This window comes from Aphis gossypii, chromosome X, assembly GCF_020184175.1.
Source record: "Aphis gossypii isolate Hap1 chromosome X, ASM2018417v2, whole genome shotgun sequence".
NCBI classification, from domain to species: Eukaryota; Metazoa; Arthropoda; class Insecta; order Hemiptera; family Aphididae; genus Aphis; species Aphis gossypii.
In genome coordinates, this window is record NC_065533.1 from 28,754,146 (window position 1) to 28,781,408 (window position 27,263).

The window sequence follows — 27,263 nt, forward strand, 5'->3', positions numbered from 1 at the left end:
AAAATGTTATTGTTTCGTAAGAACAATAAAATATATAATAAGAAATAATCAAGTGACTTATAGAAATTGCACCGTACACAGAAGTCGAAATAGTGTGCCCCGACGCCGGTGTAGATATTATCGTGAAGTTAAATGAACAACAAAATAGTGAGGCTTGTTTTTCACTTGAATATCCGGACAAAAATAAACAACCATTTTATTCATCGAGTTTAATAGTAATTTATTATCGCTATTGTTGCTATAAATTAATATTATTATACTGTAATTATATTATAAAAACTATTCCAACAAACCTAGTCGGAAATGTAATCAGTAGTACCGTATGAGTTAATATGATATAATATTTTCATTCTAAACGCACCTAATAAAATAATAGCTAATATGATGTGCACCTTAAGTTAAAAAAAAAATAAAATTCCTGAAGTGGATAATCACAGGATTTCAGTTATTATGTATCGATAATGCACAGTATTATAAAATCTATTTATTCGAGCTGCTCACAAATGATTTCACGAACAAAACAAGGCAATTCAAAATTTAGGCTTAGTAGACATCGCGGCAATCTTATCACGTGTTTAATTCGTTTCTGTCTCTAAGTAGTGTCTATAGTATTAATCTTAACATACGTTATACGTTTTGTTTACGGCAATGTTGGTATTTAGCAATTTTAATTAATTACCAGTCAAAAATAACAAAGAATATTTCATTAGGTTAAAAACAATATTCCTTAGGCTTTCTAAATAATTTTTAACTGTCTCAGATAATAATGAATTTTTTTATTTATTGCATATTAATTATATTATTGCAATATTAAAACAATCATGTTATGATGCATATTGCATGCTGCATAATATTTTTTTTCAAATGTTGACATTAATGTACCTGTATAATATATTTTACTATCTATCAAACAACATAACGAAATTATCACTATATACATTAATACATTATACGTGTTATGATGCGATTCCCTTTTTGCTGATATAATATTTAATAATCCACTATTCACCTAAATAATAATAAAAAAAACATCATACTGCTGTACATTTCGATAATCATTAGTGAATTTTTTCTAAATAAACTGTTTTTAAAGTAACTTTCGATTGTTATTTGTTAATGACGATAGACTTGGTAATAGTTTTTGTTATGGAAATAACCTAAATGCCTATTACGGGTTATTTCTATTTTCTAAGATGTCTAGTTTCTAATGATATTGGCCGTATTATAATTTTCAATAATGTATAAATTTAATTTACATCATACCTCTGACATAGGTATACAAACGATTAATAAATTAGTTTCAAGAAAAACAATAACGTTTTATTCACAGAGATTTTGATAACCATTTCTTATGCTTTGTGAGAAGATTGTCTTAATAGGTACATTATATATATAATGTTTTGTGTAATATATACTGCTTTTATAAATATACGTTAGACATAATTGGTACTTATATAGGTATAAATGTGCGCTCACTGTGAAGTTTTACGTGGTAAAAATGTTTACTGAAGTTAATACACGCGGTAATTGCCGGGCGGAACACACTCTTCCACACGATGTAAAATTAAAGTTGTGTCTTATTGTATAATAGTTATAAATTATTTGCACCTTTATATTTTCTGGTGGTTCATTTTGTTTCAAATAATCGCGATTCAGACATTTTCATTACCTATTCGCCATTTCGTAGTACAATATACTGCGCATGCTATAAGCTGGCCAAATAATAAAATTGGAATTGCGCAGTAACAATAATAATATAAAGGACTATAAGCGTCTCTATTAATAATATTAAATATTAATTAAAATATATTTTTCTACATCATCACTCGGGAAGTAAACGAACACAATTTTACAAAATCATATTTTTGTAGTAAAGATGCACATTGCACATTGTATTTGTTCACCCGACGTTCACTTGTAACCGTAATACTTTCCTGTATTGTAATAAATGGAATAGTTATTTGTTAAAATGAGTAACTCTCATTATTTTTAAATTATATCGTCTTATAAATTTAAATAATTACTTAATTTTGTATTGAGATTTGAGACCAACTTTAATAATAACTTAATCTTTAGACAAATGAAAACAACAAAGGTATTTGATCAATCCGACTGAGTTACAAGTCAAAACAAGCTTAATTTGATACACAATATATTCAAATACTGTCTAACAATTAGGAATTAGTATAGTAGAACAGATGAAATTAAATATATTTTAATAAACAATTGGTAAAAAATAATAATAATGATAATAATGAACTACCATTGAAATGAATATAAATGCTATGTGTACTTATACAGCGATTTATCATTGATTGAATTAAATCTCGGAAGACAAATGATCAACATTTCACCCTCTATGCAATCTCTGTTTCAAAAACGAAGAGAATTGCTTATTTTCCAGTCTGTTTGCATTAGTTTTTATTTTTCTTATTGTTCAGTAAAATAAGATAGATAAACTTTGCATTCTCATTTATTACATTGCTTATTTAATCTGGAACTTAACTTTCTTTTTCAGTAAGCCTTTGTGTTAAACCGATAAGAAAATTCGTAGCATAGTTATTCGTTTTTAATATCAATTTATTTTTTCAATTATTCCCTAATTTATGCACGCTATACTGATTTGATACCTTGAAATTATTAATCAGTCAAATAACCACTATGATATCGGTTTTACGTTTAGTTTTATTAAAAAATAAATTCACGTGATCTATTTTCTTATGTATCATCGTATATATCGTATGACCGCCATAACATCTTCATCACAAAAGGTAATATTTCATTAAAAATCATGCTCGTCAACTCGATTTCGTAGTTATTATAGTACAAATTAAAAACAAAAAAAAAAAAATCAATATCAATAAATAATACAATAACCACGACGGTGTTTTTATTATGTAACAGATGTGATCTGTTAGGATTCACATTATTAAAATAGTATTCAAATATCCGAGGGAGAAATTTGGCCCGCCGTGCAGCCATTCTCTAGAAATTGTATACACACCTATGTGTGGGTTAACTTAACCATTGGATAGTAATGTACGAACGGCAGAAAAAATTATCGACGTTGTGTCGATCGGGTGCGATTTAAGCGAAAATGCGAAGAAAAGAAAAAACACGACAACATGACAATATGATATTATCAGTCATACTTAATAAGCAAATATCTAAACACGTCACAATCACTTGAGACGTCTGTAAATACGCGTGTTGATTCTAGAGAATTGTCGTCGAGTCCGAATGACGCACTGCGTCTTCAGAAATTCGATGTTTTTATATAGCTGTTGTACCTGTACGGATTATTAGTGGTTATACTGTATTTATGTATGTTTATGTGTATAAACATTGTGTTGAAAAACGTACAGACGATGACGAGTTTCAGTGGTAATAATATTCAAACTGCGCGTACTGAATAGGGTGAAAATCGTTGTGTATAAAATATTACAAAGAGTAAATATATACAAATATTGTGACCTATTAATTATTATAATATTATAGGTACTTGCTATATGAACCCGATTGCCGTGTGTAACGTTAAACACAAACTATGTACACTGCTTACAATTAAAATATTCTCAGAAAAAATTTACGGATTATTTAATTCGTAATATATGTTCCATACAACCGGAATATTGTTAGCATGAAAACCATATTAAAAATGTTTTAAATTAAAAATTTTTAGATCAATTAATAAAGATTCAAAATCATTACTTTTTAAGATCGCATTAATTTATTTAAATCAATTCAAATCTACAATAAATATCTACGATAATCACGCAAAATTTACAATACTGAAAGTAAACTAAGGATGTCAGAACAATTCGATATTATTATGTTACTTATATGATGTAAAACGTTAAACTTAATCTTATATCAAATTTCCAAATCAAAAATACAATTAGTATAAATTAACTATAATTAATATATTTTATATTATACCTGTTTTAATTTTTAGTTTTTGAGTGAAATATTAAAGAATCTAAATTTTAATAAAAATAAATTTTAAACCTTTCTTTATACAAGAAACATAAGTATTATAATATTTATAACTATAATTTTAGGAAATGAATGACGTAAAGAGTCAATATTATATCATTTATATTAAAAAGGTAAAAACTATAATATTATAATTATTACAAACATGTCTAATTAAATTATTGTAACTAATAAATTAAAAAATAATAATATTTTTGTTCCAAATAATCATTAGATACAAAATAAGCAACATAAAAATACAAAGAATAGTTAAAATGTAGGTTCTCTTTTCAAAAGTAGGGTTGTTATATAAATTCTAACACAATTTTTGTATCAATAAAAATGTATTAACTATTATATTATTTTCTTCTTGTAATTACCATATTATTAGAGTTTAATACGAAATAGTAAATATATTGATAAATTAGATCCTAGGTACTGATAGTATTGCGTACAAATTTAGTATAATAATATTTTTTTTTTTCTATCGCCAGTTTATTGTTTTAAATCAAACTTGTGACATAGCAATAATTACATTAAATATTATTTTTTTAGTAGAAATTATAACTAAATATTTTCCAACTAAATTTTAATGATATTATGGTTAATTCACTTTAATGAAAAAAAAAACCTGAAGTACCTACCTAATATCTGTGTTGACTTTGTATGTGAAAAAAATGAAAATATATTTGTTTAGTAACTTTCAAATAAGTACTGCAAATGTTTGCAAAATGTATAAATTGCATTTATTTGATTAAAATATCTTATTTAGGTAACTAAAAGGAAACTATCTATCGTGTTTAATTATTTATCATTACAATTTATTAAAATACTCTTAAATTCTTTAACGAATTAATTTTTAATGTTAAGTGGATATTATGGCATAAATCTTTTGCTACGGTTTATAAACTCAACCACGAGTATAATTATGTCTAAATAAAGTCCCATTTTTTATATCCTAAAATTTAAATCTTAGTGCTTCAATTTGATGAAATCTTTTATTTGTATTTCGGCAAGACCAATAATTATTACGACGCGTGCCGCTGAAAAGGACTTAGTATTTGCAAGTCACGCGATATTAATTTTATTATACATAACCTGTCCCGATCAACACGCTATAGTTTACTTGATAAGTACATTATATTGTGCCAAATGGCTCGTTCATCCGATTAATATGATTTGAAAAATTCAAAAATTAATACTTAAATCAAATAATACCGATAATATTATATCATATCATTATTATTATTATATATTTGCTAGGCTTGTATTTACGTCGTAATGTATGTATATACGAATATAGGTAGTATACGGTGGGTGCATGTTTGGTGTAATTATGAATAATAGTAAACGCGCCCTGTAGTATATTGTTGGTTTCAAGATACGATGGTAATTAGGCTAAACTCACTTAAGTGCGAACGTCGATGAAACACAACACTTTGATAATTTTAGTAATTAAGAAACTATATGGCGGCTTAAAATATAAGACGGTTACTTATAATCCGTCAAACCCGATATATATGATATACCACTCATACAAATAAGTATGCACGGCGGATTAATGAAGACGATATCGGCTGAGTCCGTACTCTTCTTTACGCACGGATAGTTCGATGCTCACCGAATACTTGAAAAACTTTTGTAATTATTATTCCCGGTCAATGTTATCCGTACAAACAATATCGACAACCTGATCTGCGAGATATGCGAGTATATTTATATACATCACCGTTTGGGTAAGGCTGGGAAAAAAACACGTGAAACTCATTCCTTTGAACATCCGGTCTTGAGTTCTTATCGCTAAGACACAAAAAATTTGATTGACATTATATACGACACATTATCGCGTAACAAAATTTACCAGTTAAAGTTTTAATGTATAAATACAACCGAATTAGGTTATAATATAAACCATCTTAAAAGGTTGTATAAAATTATCCTTATTAGTTTAACCTAACGTTGGCAAAGTACTGGAAATTGGTATTATGATATACAATATAATATAATATTATAATATGAGCTTTCATAACGTTTGGCGGATGGCCCTAAAAACATTGAAGGGGGGTCCAAAATATTGGTTCGTTGCGAGACAATAACGTTTGGCTTTCGAACAATTATATTATATTAGGCCATTATGATCCAGCTAAGCTAGGCACCTATGAAGAAATAACACACTTCCCTAAAATTTATATTACATTAAGTTCATTTAACTGCTGTATAGTGAATTAGTGTTTTAACAATACGAACGTTGTTAAGACAATATAACCATGATTTTTGTGCATGGACGTTTCAAAGAAAGTGTTTTTTTGCTTTATAATAAATGTGAATATTATTCAAATACCAAAATTATTTTACATTTCAATAGAAGATCAGTTAGAACCGTTTACACGATAAAAAAAAAAATAAATTTATTACAAAATAAATTTTACAACATCAACTAATAGTCTATTGATGTCACAAATTTATTCACGGAATAAATATGTTTAAATAAATATGACTAAAATAGTAAAATATTATTATTGAATGAATGGAATAGATGAATGATTAATATAAATCAATATATAGGGGAGTAAAACTAAAAATGAAAAAGAAAATTCAATTTCTTTAAACAACAATTTAACTTTTAGTTAAATAACTATGTCTTATATACCAATTGTTAATTAGCATTAATACACCGAGAGCAATGTATGTGGTCGTTTAACAGATAAATGAAATTGTTAATTAGAGTAAATGAGATACACACGCGATAGGAATACAAACTTACGAACCACGGATTTTGTAAATGGAGAAGAAGTTACATTGTATACACTATACATATACCTAAATTGTATGTAATTTCGGTTGGTTTTTCGTTAATATGAAATTTACCAACAAAAAATATTAGAAATTTTAGAATATCTATTACCTATACAAAAACAGTTTATGCTATAATTTATTTAATGATAGTTAACCAATATTTTCTAAATAATTAGATACTGAGAACATCATTATGGTTCACCTTTATATTAATTATAATTATTGGTTTTATGAGTTGATTAAATTCGTCTACCACATTTTCTATTTTTGTCTAAAGTTAGTCCACTGCGTTACAAATTACGATAATATTTATATTTTTACATTGTTTTAAAATAATATTTGTTAAGAGATTTGTATTTAATTATTAACAATGAAGATCTTGTAATTATTATTTTATTAATACTTTTATTAATATTTTTACTTACAGTGAAAATATCAAAAGCTATAAACTATGTTGTAGTTATGTCATATTTTAATTAAAAAACAAAAAACAGGGAAATGAGCGTTATCAACATAATATTTCCAACGACCTAGAGTATTAGCTAAAGAAATTAATAACTTTTTAGATATATATTTCTTGGGTTTTAGCTTTTAAATATTTGTATTTTTAGAAAAAAATAAAGTTGGTGAACTTATGGACAACATAATATCGATGAACGTATTTTAAAAATGTATAATGAATTATAATTAATGTATAAGTATTAAGTATTATTATATAAATATAATATTTATTAAAATTGTACTTTAAGAATGTTAAACTATTAACAGATTTATCCGTAAGAAATATTTCAGATGTTGAAAAAAAATAGAGCTTGTAAATATGTGAAAACGCTTACATGCAGGCCCATCAGCACTTGGCTTGTGCATTAAGAATGACGAAAAAGTTAAAGCTTGATAGGTATATTGTTATTTAGAGAAGAGATCGAGAAACCTTACACACCATTATCGAACGAGAGGTACAAGTTGGTTCAATTATTCACTATGATAGATGGATATTGGGTAACATAGTAACGTTCAACGGATTTTCTCAAAGTAGGTATATCCATGAAGTATTACAGTAAACTACTAAAACAATTTTGTTGACCCAACTTCTGGTGCGAAGACCCAAAAGATTGAAAGCTTGTGGCTACCACTTAATTTAAAAATAATAAAACAACTGTGTGGAATTAGATTTACTCCCAAAATATAATATTCTTATCTAAATAATATATAGTATATTATAAATATATTTATCGTATTCTGTATGTAAAACGTATATTGATAGATGCCTATCGAACCATGATGGGGTATATGTCATCAGTATTTGTTAGGGAAATAAAACGATAAAAGGTGCATATTATGTTTGTTTTTTATTCATTTTTTTTTTTTTTTAAACTTTACTATAGATAATTTTTTATATTATTTTATTATGGTTTTATTTTTATTTTTTACGTATAAAACATGCCGAATTATACATTTTCAAGTATATAATTTTACAATTTGTTTCAGTCTTTATACATACATTATAGTTGATTATAGATATTATAATATGCATATCAGAATCGTTACCATCGCATACCAAAATATGTTAGCATATAGATTCATAATATTTATACATATTATATTACATGTTGTTAGAATACAGACTAAAAGACAGCCATCTCTGTCTTTAAGACTGTCGTATAATATGTAGACAGTCATTAATATTATTTTATAAAATATACATTATACAGTGGAAATATATTTTAGATAAGTTGGTTAAAAGTAGGTCGAACCAATGAAGTTAGATTTGCTGAGATGGCAACATATTTACCATTTAAGATCGCCGCACGTGTAGGCACAAAAAGACCGGTCGTTGTTGTGTGTACGGCAAAGACGGAGGTATTGATAGTAAGCGTGTGACACGTTGTGCAAGCTATTATCGTAGCATAAATACCAACTTGTATATTATTTCTATATATATTTTGTGTGTCAGTGTGTTTCATAATAAAAATATTTCCGATTAAATAAATAAATATTTTTTGTTATACTGTTGTTAATTATTCAACGTTCTTATCGATATAAATTCTTACAGCACTTGCTGTAGCGTTGGGATATACGTATCATATTGTCAAAGTTATGAAAAAACATACGTTAATAAATAACAAACGTATACCAATTTTATTGTATAATGTTTCATTATGAGGGAACAGTGCTGGTTAAATTAAATTTTGAACGTGGTCATTAGCTTAAAAAGTACAAGTGTTAACGAGTATTAACTGATGTGAGTGGTACAATGACAAAACATAAAAAATATCGAATTTGCGTTAAAAAAAACATAATAAAAATAGAAACAGATTTTTTGTTAATAACTTTAATCTGAAGTACATAGGTACACTAACATTTTTTTATTTCTATGACATTTTTTTCAATTTTTTTTTTCATAAACATTGAAATAATTGTAATTATTAATTACATATTATGAAACAATGTAAACACAAAATAAGGTAAATATTACTTTAAAATAGAGTATGAGTTTTGCTCAACATAGTTTTTACGGTTAAGAAGATTTCTTATCGCGTCTATTCTATTAAATTATACAATAATGAGGTACATTCAACATTGAATTTTCAATAGAGGGGAATTCTCTGATTTTTAAATTTTTATGATATTTTGGCATCTAAAATTATTTATAAACAGTATAAACAATATATTATTTATTTAATACGCGATGTGTTAAGATGTATAGTTTTTTTTTTTTTTTTTTTTTAACGATAAAGACTAATATTTAAATGTTTAGTGAACAATGTTGGGGTAGTTTTTTATCTTTTAGGTAATAAAAATAACAGTTAATATTCAAATAAGATTTAATTATTAAAAAATACGTGAAATTCAATTAAAATATATTATATTAAAACATGTCTGTTTCTGAGGAAAAAGTAATTATAAAGTGAAATGAATCAATAGAATTTATTTTAAGTTACTTTATTTAATACATTTAGAAATATATTTCCGAAATCTAATTAATTGCTTTTATTAACTATACAGCCTACATCATTTCTCAAGTTTTCGGAGACCCATAACATACCTATTAGTTAGTAACTAGGTAAATTCAGTGCCTAAGTCAAAAATACAATTGTAAATATGTAGTCATCTTTAACTTGTGAAGACATAAAATATTTACGAAATTCCTTAACCACATTACTCCTGACTTTTTGAAAAAACAATTACAAAGACATGCAATTAAAAAATAACATGCATAAAATATTAAAAATAAAAATATGGTTTTAATTTTTTAGTAATAAAACAAAACATTTTTTAATTGAAAATTGCAATATACATTTTTTATTAACTAATTTTAATTTATTATATTATCATACGAACAACCTAATCTATACCCCCTACGCATAATAATTATTAAATTTAAATTTATTCTTATATATTAATAATTCTTTGATTCATTCATTAATTTTTCAATTCTAATTGTTACCAATTATTATATTATATTAACACAAATATTTTGTTTTTGCAGAAATATCATTAACGTATTATAAAATTAAAAAAGAATAATAAATTGTTGTTGATGAAAAATGACTACAAATTACTTGAAAATTATTTTTTTAAGTATGTTATACTTATAAGTATAATCTTACCTCCATAAGATGGTAGTTCAACTAAAACAGAAAAAACAATTTATTAAACACAATTTAATTTATCAGGTATGCGACATATAAGTTTTGAAAATAATAACTGTGACAATAATTAACTACCTATATATTATGACAATACATTTAACGCAATATTATCTTTACAATATATGTTATTATACATATCTTAATATTTATCATAAAAAACTGTTTTATAAAAAACTTTATTCTCTATTTCAACAAAGTCACTGTATTAATTGTAGTAATTATTGATATAATACATCGATTCAATTTTATGCGTTTAAACTTTGCATTTATTAACTCATTTTAATAAATTGACCTACCTACGCATAAAATATTATTATTTCCATTACTGTATTAGCGGCGATGTAAATACTAAATGTTACATTAAAACATCGGACTTAAATTCCGCGACATAGTATAAGTTAACACGTTTGTTCATACAAATTGCATTTAGTTTAATAGTGTGGTTTTTAAAATACGATATATGTATACAATACACAGGGATAATACAGGGATATTATGTATTCTAGTACCGTATTTTTCATTTTTAATGTTCATCCAACAGGCTTAATATCATAATATTCGACCCATTGTTTACCGTCTAAGATAATTAGTAAGTACGCGTGCGTACCATAAATTGCGATGCCATCATTATATTTTTACAAACACCGCCGTTACCGTCATGTTTACTTGACCCATCAGCCGCTGATAATGTCGGTAAAAGATAAACAAACCTTCAGCCGACGAAATGCTTGCATTTTTATATTAATCAATAAACGGTTATATGACGAAACAAATACAAAATATTTGAAGAAATTTGGCGCCAATGACGAATAAACGAGCAACAAAAAATAATTTTCTGCTGCATATAATATTATTGTGGAATGTATCAAGTACACCAACACAATAAACATATAGTGGATATATGTAATATGAAAATATGTAGATGAATGATATTGAGTAAACTTTTACCTAGTTTGTAAAAAAAAATGTAAGAAATTAATAGCCACTACGATGGTTAAGATGCGGAGTATTCCAAGATCAATCAGAAAAAAAAATGTTCAATCATAATTATTATTATACTGATGTAATTATTGGCATCGAAAAAAAATATCTATAATATTACTAATTGAGAATATAAAATAAATATATAACACACGTCTATAAATTATTGTATAGAATAAATCAAACAGGTATATTGTTCACTGCACTATATAAAAAAAAAAAATTCTATACAAAATTACAGTAAACACATTTCTGAATATTTAGTTTTGGTCCAAAATGTTAATATTATGTAGTTTATAAGGAGTCCGAAACAAGGTGCAAAACATGCCTCTGTGAATTCACTGGTAAACACGTATTATTAGAATGCCATTCATACCAGAACGCTTGAATAAATTCAAATATAAACACTATCTCACCCAAAGAAGCATACGGCTCCGGACAAAATAATAAACTTCACCAAGATAGTGAATCTTACAGCGAATATATAGGACGACGGATCAACCATAGTGATGTTAAATACATAAAAAAGAATGTCCATAGCTAAAATGTAACCTTAAATGAGGTATAAGCCATTGTACGCTAATAAACCTTGTATTTAAATAAATAAATAAAAATTTTGTAATTTGTGGTTAAATTTTAGTTTTTACTATTTGAAATGCATTAAATTCATCGTGAAAAAGTCAGTAAGTCGCTCTGCTATAACAGAAGATTTTGAGTATAGATTCATAATCATTGAGTATGCCAGCGTAATAGATTGGCTAAATTTGAATTCAATAATAAACCATTTAATACTTAATAAATGTTTGATAGTCTCCTATTCTATGGATATTTATTAATTCATTCGCTTTACTATTTTTTTTTTATTTTTCTACGAGTAATACGATATTTAATGAAATTATCGCACAATTATAATATTTTAAAATATTATTTTACATATTTGATATTTCTATCATAGACTGTATAAATGTACCTATTTAAAAGTCCATATCAATGAAATATATAATGATATATATAGTTAAATGTTACTATAAATAGATTGAAATAAATCTACGAATTCTTAAAATGTCATTGTGTATAAAAAATAATAATGTGTGAATTGAAAAATAAAGATTTATTTTTAAAAAGAATTAAAAATAGCGAAATACCTATATCAAATCTCTAAGATTAATATTTGTTGAATAATAAAATATCAAAAAAAAATCATTTATATGGTAATTCAAATAATATTTTCAATTTAGTCAAAATGTTGCTTATGTGTCTAGATATTTTTAAATTGCAATAATAAGCAAACGTTATCATACGTTGTCCTTATTGCAATTTAAAACAACGTATGATAAATCTTTTATTTAATTTTAAAGATTTTCGACCAAAGAAGCAGATTATTATTCTACAACAAAGTATACATCAGATTTGGTAATAGAAAAATAAAATTAACACATTTTATAATAAGTACTAAATTATATTGTTTTATTATGTTTTGATAAATTACTACAAACAGAATAAATTGTTATGGTTTTTATTATTAGTTTTATTGACTTTATTAATTATACACCACGTATTTGATAGTTTCATATGAATATAACAATTTCAAATTATTTCAATTTATGCATTTTGATTTAATTATTTTCATAACATTGAAAAAATAAAATTGTATTTTTAATTATCTAAAAACATATAATATGGAACCGCGTAACAAAATAATATAAAAACAAAGTCCCAAAAGTTAAAATTACTAACTCGTTACTAAATCATTGACCATTTTAAATGGTAAACAATTTAAAATTGTGTATTTTGCGTGTTTTATTTAATTATAAATGACAATTATGATTGTATAAATACTGTGTGCGCAGCTTTGTAAAATGTAAAACAAATATGTCTATAATAATCAACTAAGTTACTCATAGCTAATATTGCACCTACACATTTTATTTTATTGAAATCTTATTATATTATAAATAATAAAAAAAAAAAAAAATAAAATAATAGATGATTGTCCATAACAATTTATTGTAGAATTCAAATTTATAGGAAAAAAATGTAATTGAGAAGCGCAAGTAGAATTTAATTAAAAACAAAAATTGTTCTTATAATAATAATCTTATAATCTTTCTTATTATTACAATTACAATTTAATTTTATTAAGTAAATTTAATTTTCATGTAATGTAATTTTTATATTTATTGAAAAAAAAAATATGTATACATTTTTTATAATACAATTATGGTTTCTAGTTAATTTTTGTAATTTTTGTAAATTATAAATTATTTAATTAATGCACAATTAAAAATAATTTACTGATATATCAAATCATTTTACATATTTTCAAATAAAAAAATATCTTTTATAAATTTTAGTAAATACGAAATTGGAAAATGATGAAATTATAATATTACATAATATTTTATAAGCTGTGTTGAGTATTTTCAGTTTTTATAAAGTGTTAAAATTAACACTGCGTGTGTATTCAGTGATTTCAGTATAGTGTGAAGAAAACCAGCATTATCAAATTGAACAATATCTATAAGAATTTAGATCGAATAATAATAATAATATAAAAGGTAACAAAAAAAAGGTGAAATGCTAGTGTTGGTAGGACTATTAGGGAACGTTTCTTTAAAATGAAAGCAAATATACATGGAAATTCAAAAATTACTCTTTTTGTACAATACTTATGTGTTAAATTTACAATATATAAAGGTGCTGTAAATAACTTTTTGAGCTTTTAAACTGTCCCAAAGTATAAGTCCCGAAAAAACACTCATTGTAAAACTAAAAGCTCTGTCGCTTTATTCAAGAAAGCAAAAAGACTTTTTCAATATTAAAACCGTTGGTTGCATCGCAATAGCGCAGTACTGAAACGTATTTTTGATAAATACATTTTTCTTTTTTTTTTTATATAATATACATAAATTTTATTTTAAAGTTAAAGATTTTGGTTGAATGTATAATTATTGAGTTTTTGTATGGTATCACAACCGTTTCAAAAATCATGAAATGTTGAAACGTGCCTACATCGTCTTTACTTTTACCCAATCCTAAAAGTACTGTTAAAGAATGTAAAATATTATGTACTATTATTATTATAAAAACAGTGTCTAAGCAGGAATAGAGTAACTTCATGTCCTATTGAACATTTCGCAGATCAATAAGGTGATACGCTGAGCTACCGGCGGACGATTCGGTACATACTTTCCATTAAATTCAGACTGACCTTGGGTGGCGTGTAGATGGTTAACGGCAGGCAGCGGGCATTATAATAATATTATAAGCTTATATTCTCTATTTCTTTACTACTCACCCCCCTAACCCGTCGAGTTTGTGCACCTGATCCTGTGGATATTTCGACGACCAGGTGCAGTGCAGGGATCAGCACATGACGCAAGGGACATCTACGACCCGAAACCGTCCTCTCTACCCTCACCACTTTCACGAGTATACTTAAAGTGGCACGTGGTGAGTCAAAATAAACTTAACAAACGCTGAATAGTAGATATTTCCACGATGTACCGTTGTCGCCAACGCACTACCTATATATATTATGCCGGCGTCGGTGGTGAAAAAAGACTTCGGAAAGGGTTATTATTACTTTTTCTTTTTTTTCAAAGCTGTTACCGCGCCTTTGCCTGTATTGTACTTGTATATGCGTAAACCTTATCGGGTCATTGTACTAATTTTGTGCGACCGATATAACATGTGGACTGTGGGCGAATCATAGTCAGCCAATGTTAAAAAAAAAAAAATGAAAATTATCCGGAAGGGTCGTGGTGAACACTATATTTTACAAGTCAATTTAAAAAACACACACACACACAATTTCTCTCTTTCTCCCTCTCATTTTTTCCTGGCGGAAATAGAAGAGTTCCGTTTCCGGTGAACATTTACTAACCGAACAGTTGGCGTGCTTCGATCTCTTTCGAGTAAATAAATGATTCACGTTGAAAATAACGCTCCCATTAAAATATCTCGAATTCTTAACCAGTATATGCATTATAGTCAACGGCCGTTCTAAAGAAATCTATCTCGGCCAACCCCGCGATTAACTCAATTGAAACTTTTATAAACTTGTGTTTTCTCACCTACCAATAAATAGATAACCTTTGACTTCCCATAGGGCTTTAAGTTTTCCGGAACACGGCAAACTCTGCAAAACAAACTTTACACTACAGGGTAACGAATTGAAAACGAAAATGTTTTATTTTGTTTGTTTATACGATTGATTAAACAACACGAACTAATCATTTGTATTCTTGTCATTGTTATTGTGTAGCTTAAGGATGAATTGGTTTGGATTACAAAACAATAATTAGGTACTCAGCTGAATATACTTAGTACAAATATTAAAAAAAAAAAAAAAAAAAAAAACAGTTAAAAAAATGTATTTAAAAATATTAAGATGGTTATGAGAATACCTAATGAATTTATATTGAATATAAATTATGAAAATATATAAAATATGATTCGAATCGATATAAATATTTAGTTTTCAAACCATATTATCTGAAGTATCATCTTGAAAATATTTATTCAAATTGTATATACTTAAGTATAATTTTATTCAAAAAAATAAAATAAATAAATAAATAATAATAAAAATAAACTGTGTACATTTGAATTGTGGTTATTGTAATAATGATATGTAGGTATTTGTTGAACGAGCACGTTGCACGTGGTAAAAAACATGCACATTGAAAGACGTATCAAACAAATAATATAGGTTTATAATAATAACGTTTGTGTCGCTATGTTTGTTTTTCTCCTTGTAAAGTAAACTAAAGCCAAATATTATTTGCTACTTTCTAATGGTCTGCCAATAATCAAGTGGGTACCTACTACAGACTAAAACCGAAAATAAATCGGGCCGACCTCGTTTGGTGTGTATATATTTATCAAATCGTTTATATCATGCAATCTATAACCACTACCGCGTAACACGCGTTTCATATAATGTTGATGAGCTACTGTCAATCAAAACACGACTGTGTACATAAAAAAAAAAAAAAAACTGAAATATCGACTCGGAGCCATGTAACGTTTTATCGTACCGATGTTAATTTACGTATAAACGTAAAACAGAAAATGTGTTCCGAGCATACGGTTTTCTTCGAATACTATATAAACGTATGATGTAGTTTAATTTTCATGATTTGTTTGACGTTACTAATAAGAACGAATTTTAACTGTCTATACCTACGTAATTATCATAAAAATAAAAATGTTCGATAAATTACAACCTGATTTTACATGACAATCTTTTGTGGACACCTAATAATAATTATTATTCTTCTAATATGAAATATATTATAGACCGTATACGACCCATAACACTAGCTCCATGCTTATACAATTTAAAAATGGAATGTCCTAATATTTCACATAACAATATGCATTTTACCATGTACTTTATTATAATATAAATTATGAAGAAATATCGGTGTACTGTAATTATATGAAACCATTTTCTTCTTTAATATTCCATGGGAATATTATTACTAGGGTTTTAAAATTATCTATAACTAAAATTGAATAATAATCAAAAGTAAAAATAGTTTTAAAATATCACATAATCTTGAAATCATAAACAATTTTTATAAATATTATATTCTATCATCAGACTTAAATTAATAATTTATGTATTTTACCGATAAATTCACCGTAATCCTTAACTACCAGTGGTCATGAGTTGATGTACTATACTACGAAATAGAATTTGAAAGAAAGTCTTAACTTTTGGTACAGACCGTAATGTTAGGGCACTCCCATGTGATAGAGTATATTTCAGAAGTCTAAATCTGTCTCCGAAAGCAATACACATTTTACACTTTAGTACTTCGTTAACTCATAATAAATGTTACATAATACAATATCGATCTATATAATACGATAATGATACGATTTACGAACGCATGATTTGTCACGTTCAAACGTTGTATTTTGCTCGAATGAAGAGTAAATCCCGGCACAAAATAATATAAAATCGCGTGTCGGAAAATGACGCAAATTGAGTGATTCGATAGTCCTTTAATTGTTAACCGTTTGACCGCATAAAAGTTTGGCCCTTGATGTGAACCGTATGACGGGGCCAGGTCACGCACTCACATGAACACCGCTGAACTCAACTGAACATATTTTACGGTTATTCGTAATAAACAGAGTCACAACGTCGTCTACAGGTCTAGTCTAGTATATTTCATCTAGCAAATCGATTCACGTAAGATTCAAAGCCTAAGTTTACGAAAAGTTTTCAAAAGTCATTTGATAATCTGCTGTGTGGTAAACTGCACCAGCGTAACATGTAGAACATATTATCTTCAGCAAAAGAGAATAATAAAAAAGGCGTATACGATATATGTAATATTTTCGTATATATGCTGTACGAAAAAATAAGGTATTACATTGGTCGTTCTTGTGAAATGACTATTAAGCGAAACACGATTCATTATAACCTTACTATAATATTATATAAACATGAATATACAAATAGTATAATAGTTAACGCAGATAACCGTACATTTTATATTTTAGTAATTTTAGAACAATGTGGAAAAATCTTAAAAGTTTGCCATTGAAGTTTTATTTGCTTCTTCACCTATTGTTTTCGGTTTATTATTATTTATTTATTATTATTATTTATTTTTTTTTTTGATGGTTGAAAGTTTGAACAACGGTAGTTCGAACTTGTAAAGTTAAAAAGAAAGTGACACGATAAATCATTTTAAATTTGGTTGAATTATCAAGTGTTACAATAAATATAACACTCTTAACTTGGTTTTATGTTGTACTATATGAATACATTTTTAAGAAAATGTTTACGGTACAATATGTTGTTTAATTTTTTGTTCAAAGTTTACAAAATAATCTAAATAATAAATCAATTTTTAAATAACAAACAATTAAAAAGTGAAAACAGATACAGTTTTTTGATACTTTTTTAATAGATATTTTACGTAAAAAAAAAAGAAAAATTTAACAATGATTCCAAACAATCCTTCTATAGAAAATTTATACCTCTATTGTAATTGAAAATCTGTCAGTAGGTAGTCGAAAATATTAAGAAATTATTTTATTTACTTTAAAGTATTATCACTTTCGTAAAATTTAATTTAATCAAACTTTATATCGTTTCAAAAGAGAAAATAGATTAAATATTTGAATTTTAATATATTTGTTAAATAATATATTATTCAGTACGCATAAAAAGTATTATGAATATCAAGACTTAAACTGTTGAAAAATAAAAAGAGTAAAATATTCTTCCTGTTCAACTAAATTAAATTGAATCAAATCAAAACATAAGTAAACGTACCTTATCAGGAAAAGTTGTCTCCCCAAAACACGGACAAATGCGAAGAAATTCTACAAATTAAATTACCATTCTTTTCACAAAACTTTAATTATGAAAGAATATGATTATCTTTATTATGAGTATATAGGTACTAAGAATTTAAGATATCATTCAAACACTTGTTATATCAACATTAAATACAAATTTGTTTTAGTAACAGACGAGTGACGTCTAGTAGAAAGTTACAGCATTGATTATGTATTTTTATCATTATCATAATCAGTTAAATTTATTCATAAAAAACACACTTACTAAATTTACTAATAATATATTACTTGACAACTCTAGTTTTTATTTCTAAGTTTCAAATACTATACTAAATATAATTAATCTTAAATTAAACAACTATTTGTCCAATTAGCCTGTTAACTTAATTAATATAATACAACATTAAATACTTTTTATTATTTCATTATATTATTAATTGATATTTTTTATTTATTAACGATAACGGTGTTGGTAAATACCTACGTGTGTATTATAATGGTACATAGTGGTTATTTTTATTCTAAATTGTAATTGTATTTAAAATAATATCAAATATTTAATATATTTCGTATGTATATCGTATATTTGATACGGAAGAATGAAAAATACTCTTTCTAATATGAATATACTATAGTATCGTGTTAGAATTGCATATTATATGATAATAATGTATAAAAGAATCTACAAGTGTTCTTTATGAAAAACAGTTTTAATTTAAAAAAAGATATTTTAAATGATTGTTATTATTAATTAGATTCATAACTCTTACTACTTTTCTGAATTAATCATAACTTAAAGTATTTGCATTTTTTGCAAAATTCTTATGTCTCTTATGTCAGAAATTTTTTCATTCTTTGTCAAGTTTCAAACTATTAAATCATAATTACTACTGCAGTTTCTGTCTGCATTCCTTATGCTATATTGTAAATCATCACTTTTTTAATATACTAAATTTATATACATATATAATATTTTTTATTAAAACACATTTTACTTTTTATTCAAAAGCTCCAAATATGCTCCTTTGTTCAAGCTTAAAAACATGTCTATGCAATTCATAAACTAGTTTTAGAAATACCACCACATATATAAATTGTTCAATTATTTGAAAATTAAGTAAAAAATACAAATAAATATTTTAGTTTCTGTATGTTAATAAAAATAATAATAAATTATTATTGTTTACATTTTTATTTTGTGTTTCAACAAGATGGGTTTTTTTTTTTTTTTGTAAAAGCTATTCAATTATCAAATTAAACAACTGTATAAATTTGAAATATTAGCATAAATAACTTATAAGCTTAGTAAAGTTAAGGAATAAATTAACTGAAAACTGTATAGGTACTAAGATAAAGAATTGTAGTGTAAAACTATACGAAAAAAATTTGAGATAGTAGACTCGACCAATGACATCAAACAATGAGTTTAATTATGTTTTAAGCAATTGAATCACTAGTATCGAGTATTTTTGTTATGAACAATTGTTTTGAATAAATGTGTAGTTTCTATATATTAGTTCAATTACACGGGTTGACACAGTTTAAGTGAAATTAGATAACACATAATACTTTTTAGAGTGTTTAAAAACAAATAAAAAAACCAAACGAGGATATGAAACTATTATATTAACAACTCTGATAAGAACCTAATATTTTAATAACTTAATAATTAAAATATGAAAAGTAAATAATTATAAATGTATAAAACTAAAATTGAAGTTGACACTTGTATAATAATTTGTTTATATCATTATAAAATAGATTAATAACTTCGTTGGGTAACTAGTGACTTTTAAACTGTTAAAATAATTATCAATAACAATTTATATAAATTGTAAGTATTTATTAAAACAAGTTTCACTTAAAAATTAAACAATTATATTTATACAAAATGAATAATATACAATAATTAAAAGTAATTAAAAGTCAGAGAAGTATGGAATATAGACGATTTATTTAACAAAGGAAAATTCCGAAAATGTAGCAACTAAACAATTAATTGGTAGATCAAAAAAAAAAAAATTGCTCAAAACATCAAGTCATGTAATATAAATCGTAATGACACATTTTATCGATGAATCAAAAGATACATGGAAAATCTAAAACTATTATTTTAATCAAAAACAATACTTTAGTACATGTTTAATGGCAAAATTACAGCGCAAGCGTTTATCCAAACATCGTTAGATTTTTTTATTGGCAAATGCAACATATGGTAAAAAAAAATCACATTAAATATGTTAATATCTTAGAAAAATATTAGTTATTACATGTATAAGTAACGTGAAAATAATTTTTCATTTTGCTCCAGGAATATAGTTTTACAATACTTTTTTGATAATAAATATTCAAAAGTTTAGTGAATCATTTGATGATCGATATCATAATGAAAACACAAGAAGTACAACAAGAAACTACATATTATGTCGTATAGTTTATACCTATCAACACCAAACAAAATAAATACTATATTATTTCTATGACCTTCGACAATATATACAAATTACAGTATAAGGCTTGATAACTAAAGTGGTAGCGCATTTTTTGTATTTTATATTATATGTTTCAATAAGTATGACTTTTATTTGACTTATTTTTTTTTTTCATTTTGTGACTTTTAGTCTTGTAAATCATATATTACGATAACGGTCAACTTAATATATGAACCATCAATAATATTAAAGGTTTAAAATCGTCCACAAAACAACTAGTTACAATTTCCGTCTGCATTGAAAAACAGACGGGCTAAATATTGTTTGTGTAACCGAATCACTCCCGAAAATGAGTTTTAAGGAATTTCACGAAAAGCGAGTTTAAAAAATAGTTTATTAAATGGAATTAGAGAAATACAGGTATAAAAGTATATTATATTATATCATATTAATTTAAGTAAAGTATAAAACTTCAGCCGTTCAAAATTGTTATTTGTTAAAATATATTTTATAATCTACATAATTATTGGAAATCGAAATTCGCGCTTCGCCATTAGTAAAAATATATATATATATATATATGTATGTATATTTAATTAAAATCAAGTGTAATAAAAAAAATCTTAATTTGATAATTTAGTTATTTTAATAATTTTTTTTTTTTTTGTTTTGTTTGCTTTGTCAACATTTCCAAAAACCATTTTTAAATTAACTAACATAATTGATTGAACGCCTCAGACCAAATATTATTATCTGAAATTAACAAATGTAAAAATTGATAACATTTTTTTTTTTTGCCATTTGTCAATCTATTTTAATTACACATCTTACGCATTTTATTTAAAGAATAATAATAAATTATAAAAAAAAAAAAAATATTGTAAAAATAAAATATTAATATTACTTTTCATACATTTGATAAACCATTGTTTGGTTAGTAAAAATAGTGTCTTAAAATTTAAGCAATGAAGAAAAAAATATGGAATAAGAATACTAGTACATTAACGTATATTTATATCGTTAGTTAAAATAAAAATATCGTTTATAAATAGTTTAATATATTATAATGTATTCCTAGTATGCAGTGTTAATAGTAAATCAGTGAAAAATTTAACATAAATAATATGCTTTTAGAGTCATAATTTAAAATTCTTTAATTCATATAGAAAATTACATCATAGTTAAATAAATGTATTACTAACTCCACTATGAATCTAAAACATGCGAATATTTTCCATACTAATAATCTATCTTTAAATATATATAAACAAACACGAAATATTTATCCGATTAAATAGTATCAGGACAGACGGACTATTAAATGATTTTAATTTAATAACTTTGAAAAAATGTTCGATTGTGCCCATTTTTTCAATAAATATACAACTGAACTATCTATAATTATGTATACCTTTTCAAAATAATATTATTCATTTTTACTGTAAATAAAAATAATGTGAATCAAAAAAAAATTAACAACTTTCTTAGTTCAAGTTTAAGACTGTTATGTTTAAAGAATGTACATAAAATGTTTATAATAATAATATTTTAATTTGATACATTTTTGAGTGAATCTATAGTGTTTAAAATAAAAAGTATGAATTCTGTGTTGTATATCATTGAGAAAAGATTGTTTATTTTTGAAAAAAATCATGTAACTGAACTATGGAAAAAATACAATATGATAATTTTTGATATATTATTCTAAAAAGTGATAAATTAAAAGGTTATACAAGTTTGAATAATTAGAAGAGTGGATATTTCAAAAGATTTTAAAAATTGACACTTCGAATCGTCGTAACTATTTTGGTTAAATTATTGTATACTTTTATTATTATTTCTTCGGGAAAGAATGTATGGCATTGTCTACCTTTTGGGCATTTATCATCTTCGATGTGATAGTTTTGATTCGTTTTTGTTTTTATTTATAATAATTTAATGTTTTTGAAGAAAATTAAGTAATAAAAATAGAACATAAACATTAATATATCAAACCATGTAAATCTGTTCAACTAACTCGAAAATATATATATTTATATAAATATAATTTAAATTCTTGTCATTAGCTTACATAATTCAAAAACAAACAGTATTTAATTCTATAGACGAAATTATTCAATAATATAATGATCCACAATTGTACATCCGGTAAATTTCATTAATGAACGTAAAAGAAATGTTAAGCTATATTTATAACACGTTAAATACCTGTTTGATTAATACTTAAATACCACATCATAATTAATAGTATATGTATGTTACAATGCAACATTTATTTTTACACAGAACTAAGTTATAATAAACTGTCTAGGGTAAAAAAGATAGAGAGAAACGATTGAAAATATCTGTTACTATTCCATTATATTATTTAGTGTCCCACGTATTATTAGAAATATAGAACTATCATCACGCCATTCACACCTGGTAGCGATATAATTTCTACAGATTAAGAATAGATTGATATTATATAAAATTGAGTAAATGTGTGAAATGTAGCTTATCTATACATTTATCAACTTGTCATTAATACAACTATCAATTACATATTTTTAAAAGTTATATTTATGATAGTTGAAATAAAAACCATTAAATGATGTTGTTAATCTTACATTTCATTCAAGATCTCATGCACTTGTATTTTCCACACCATTTTTGAAATCCATTTATATTATGATATCAGTCCATTTTATCTTAGTTTGCAATAATAACTATAATTAGCTAAATTATTAAACCACTGCAGATACCAAATACTAGGTTGTGTTGTAACTCTAATATTATATTTTAGTATTTTGTTTTATTTCCATAGATTGACATTTACAATTTTTATTATTATTGTTATTAGGAAAACTGGCCGGCGTCCGCAGTATCCGACGTTATAATAAGTAGCATTGCGTATCACATATAATTTAAAAATTGTTAAATACTTCAAACAATTCAAAATAATCACAATATTCTACCAAAAATAATAATTTTTATACATTTGTTTTTTATAGGGATTGAAAATTAAAATACAATGTATACCTAGAAAACTACATGACAGAAATAAAACATTTTAAATTAAACGTTGAACGTTTCACATTTGAAAGTGATTCTGAAAACACCGTTGTCTGATTTAATTACTTTTTATGGATCTTTGGTTCACTTAAAGTTCATACAAAGGTAAAATATGTCCCTGACACGTTTAAGAATTAACAGGATTTAAAATCAAATTATTTTTTTATCAGATATATACGATGAAGAATAATTTTGAGAAAACTTTTTTAAGTTAATTATGCATCGGTTTATTACTTTTTCTCTAAGCACTAAAAAAGAAAACCTCTTGTGATCTATTCAAACCTTTTTTGATAGTTTCTAAATAACCGAAAACAGATAATTTTAGATGAAATCCAATGTATAGAAATTGACGTCATATGAATATAACAATAATTGTATAATATTTAAAAATTTACCATCAGTATTTTTTCCATATTAAGATAAATGATCGTAAATATAGATATCAAGTTAAAAATCAAATTGATATCACTAACACTTATAAAATATATTTTTTATTTTAATTATTTTAAGAATGTCAAAAACTATAATAAAGACATTGATTACAGGGGTGTCATTTCAGTATTTCTTAGGGTGGGGCAAAATTTTTATCGACCCCGTATTAATTTATTCAAAATAATATATGGATTACAAAGCTCAAAAAAAGAATAATAAAACAAATGTTTTTTTAAATCGAATGCTGTATCTATTAAGCAAGCGTTTTTTAGAAGAAGCATTGTCGTAATTCCATCGGCTCTTTGCCCCATGGTACCGAAAATTTGACCAGCCCATAAGAAATCAAGGGTGGGGCAATTTCCCCCGCCTGTCCCCCTCCCAAATGACGCCACTGATTGATTATTTTAGCTATTGAAGAAATCAGGAAGCCTGAAGAAGTAGAAGTTCGATATTTTATGTACAAACATAAAATACGATTATCTGAGTTTAAAATAGAAGTATAATCAATCGTTTAACATAAAAACATCATACAGGCATAATATTTTAGGACATAATATTATGTAGTATTATTCCATTATGGTAATATTTAAAAATTGGTTTTTAATTAATCGTCAGAACGACATTCTGTGATAAATACTTATAGAATATCGACAATAATATTTTATTTTAACACGGGTATAATAATAGTTAGATGTTATAAGTGTTTATGTGTTTCTGGTAACTCAGACGTGTCTGCGATAATCTCAGACTGTACCACATGAATTTTAGACTTTTGGTAGTTATTTAGATCCAATAATATATTTACAATAATAAACCATGACGCAATAAAAACTGATATTTCAAAGTCAATAAAAAAATAAACAATAATATAATATGAATTAAACAAACTTAAAGCATAAACAATACTATTAATTTGCTAAATATTCAGTTTTGTCTAAATTGTTTGACACACACAATTAAGTATGATTCGTGTAATTTATATTTTAGTATGCGTATTTTATACCACCCTTTGGAGTATTATTATAAGTAAATCGGATTGACTGAACTAATCGCGAGTTATAATGTTATACTATCAAATACCAAAATATAAACATTTAAAATACAATACAAATATTTTTATTATTGGTTATAAGAGTAAAGCCAGTAAAGAGCGTGTTAATAGTATGAAAAGAGTATGACTTTTTCAGTCATAAATAATTAACGTAAATATGGTAAAATTACTTAATTAAATTAATTTTGTTTTTTCTTTGTGTATGATTTGAGTAAGTGCAGTATAATATATCATTTAGACATTTTGTAAAGATATCTTGAGAGTTAAAATCGCAAATCGATCGAGACTCGAGAGCATACTCAGTATACCCGTATTATTGAAAAAAAATCTTGAGAGTATACGGCGTATACACCCCTGTATGGGAACACCCCTGACTATAACTACGATAAGTATAGCGTTATCGTTGCGAATAATGTAAAATTACGGCCATACTCACCGATCACGTACGAATAACCGTCCATCGTGAGGACGCATCTCTTGGTGTTGCTCGGGAGACGTGTGACAGGCACCTGTACCATCTGATCTCTGTACCGCGGTTCGTTGCTGACCACCAAGAGCGGCAACATGTCCTCGTCGTTGATCTGCGAGGCGGCATCGGCGTGGTCGTCGGCGATTTGCCAATCTGGCTCGCGTTCGACGTCGGTTTTCCACTCTGTCGGAAACTCGTCGGCGATTCGCTCTTTTCCCGACCAACTGACACCGATCGTCTTCTGGTCGCGAGTACGACCGCCGGCCGACCGCCCGTCCACGGAACTGAGACCGCCAAAACTGTTTTGACCCTTCTGACCTTTGTGGTTGCCAAAAACACCGTCTTCTTCCGGAACGCGGTCTTCAGAACCGCCGTCTACGTCCGGTCTGCGGTAGCCGTCGGCGACTCGTTCCTCTTCCGCACGACGACCGCCGCCGACGGTGCTCGTCTTCTGTTCGTCCACGATCTGTCCGGTTCGCGCGCCAGACTTCTTCTCTTCCGTTCGGTCCATCGCGGGAAAGAAAAAAAAGAAAAAAAAAGACTACTAAACGGGCTACGACGACAGATATACGAATAGACTGCCGTGACTTTGCGAGTTAATTTACGCTCATCGATATCTAAAGTGTAGATTATAATATTATTATTGTTGTTGTTGTTGTTCGATCGTTTTGAAAAATAAACGAATAACGGTTATCTGACACACGACTACGTCTGTAATAGCTGCGAGCAGGTGGCAGAGTCGCGTGTGGTATACGGTGTGTGTCGCTGATCGAGTGTCGCGAGCGCACTGCCTGAGGCGGCGACGGTGGTTGCTGCTGCTGCTGCTGCTGGACGGAAGGCGCGCGCGGAATAGGAGGCGGCGGGCGGTCCGAGTGCGCGCGCGGGCGCGGACGACGACGACGGCGGCGGTGACGACGAAGCGCCTCGCGCGTATTATAATAACGGCACACACTTGTAAATATTTCGCGATAACAATAATAAAATATTATAATAACGCGTAATAGACCGGCGAGGTTAGGTTATCTCATCGGAATATGCGTTTATTATTATAATTCGTTTGGTCATTCGTGTCATCAATAAACCGCCGGGAA

At 26.5% G+C, this 27,263-nt stretch overlaps 1 protein-coding gene across 3 annotated transcripts in view; it reads right to left on the reverse strand.

The window, feature by feature from the left end:
* Positions 1-26,971, reverse strand: part of LOC114133059 (dual specificity calcium/calmodulin-dependent 3',5'-cyclic nucleotide phosphodiesterase 1C-like) — a 169,319-nt gene extending 142,348 nt beyond the window's left edge. For 2 of the 3 annotated variants that reach the window (XM_027998680.2, XM_027998678.2), the window contains exons 1-2: positions 26,140-26,971; positions 10,383-10,403 (exon numbers count right to left, since the gene is read on the reverse strand). In XM_027998680.2, the coding sequence (XP_027854481.2) occupies positions 10,383-10,403; positions 26,140-26,683 (565 nt within the window). In that variant the 5' untranslated portion in view covers positions 26,684-26,971. The remainder of the gene's footprint in view (positions 1-10,382; positions 10,404-26,139) is intronic. The other variant, XM_027998679.2, reaches the window with a different exon arrangement.
* Between the last annotated feature and the right edge of the window lie 292 nt (positions 26,972-27,263).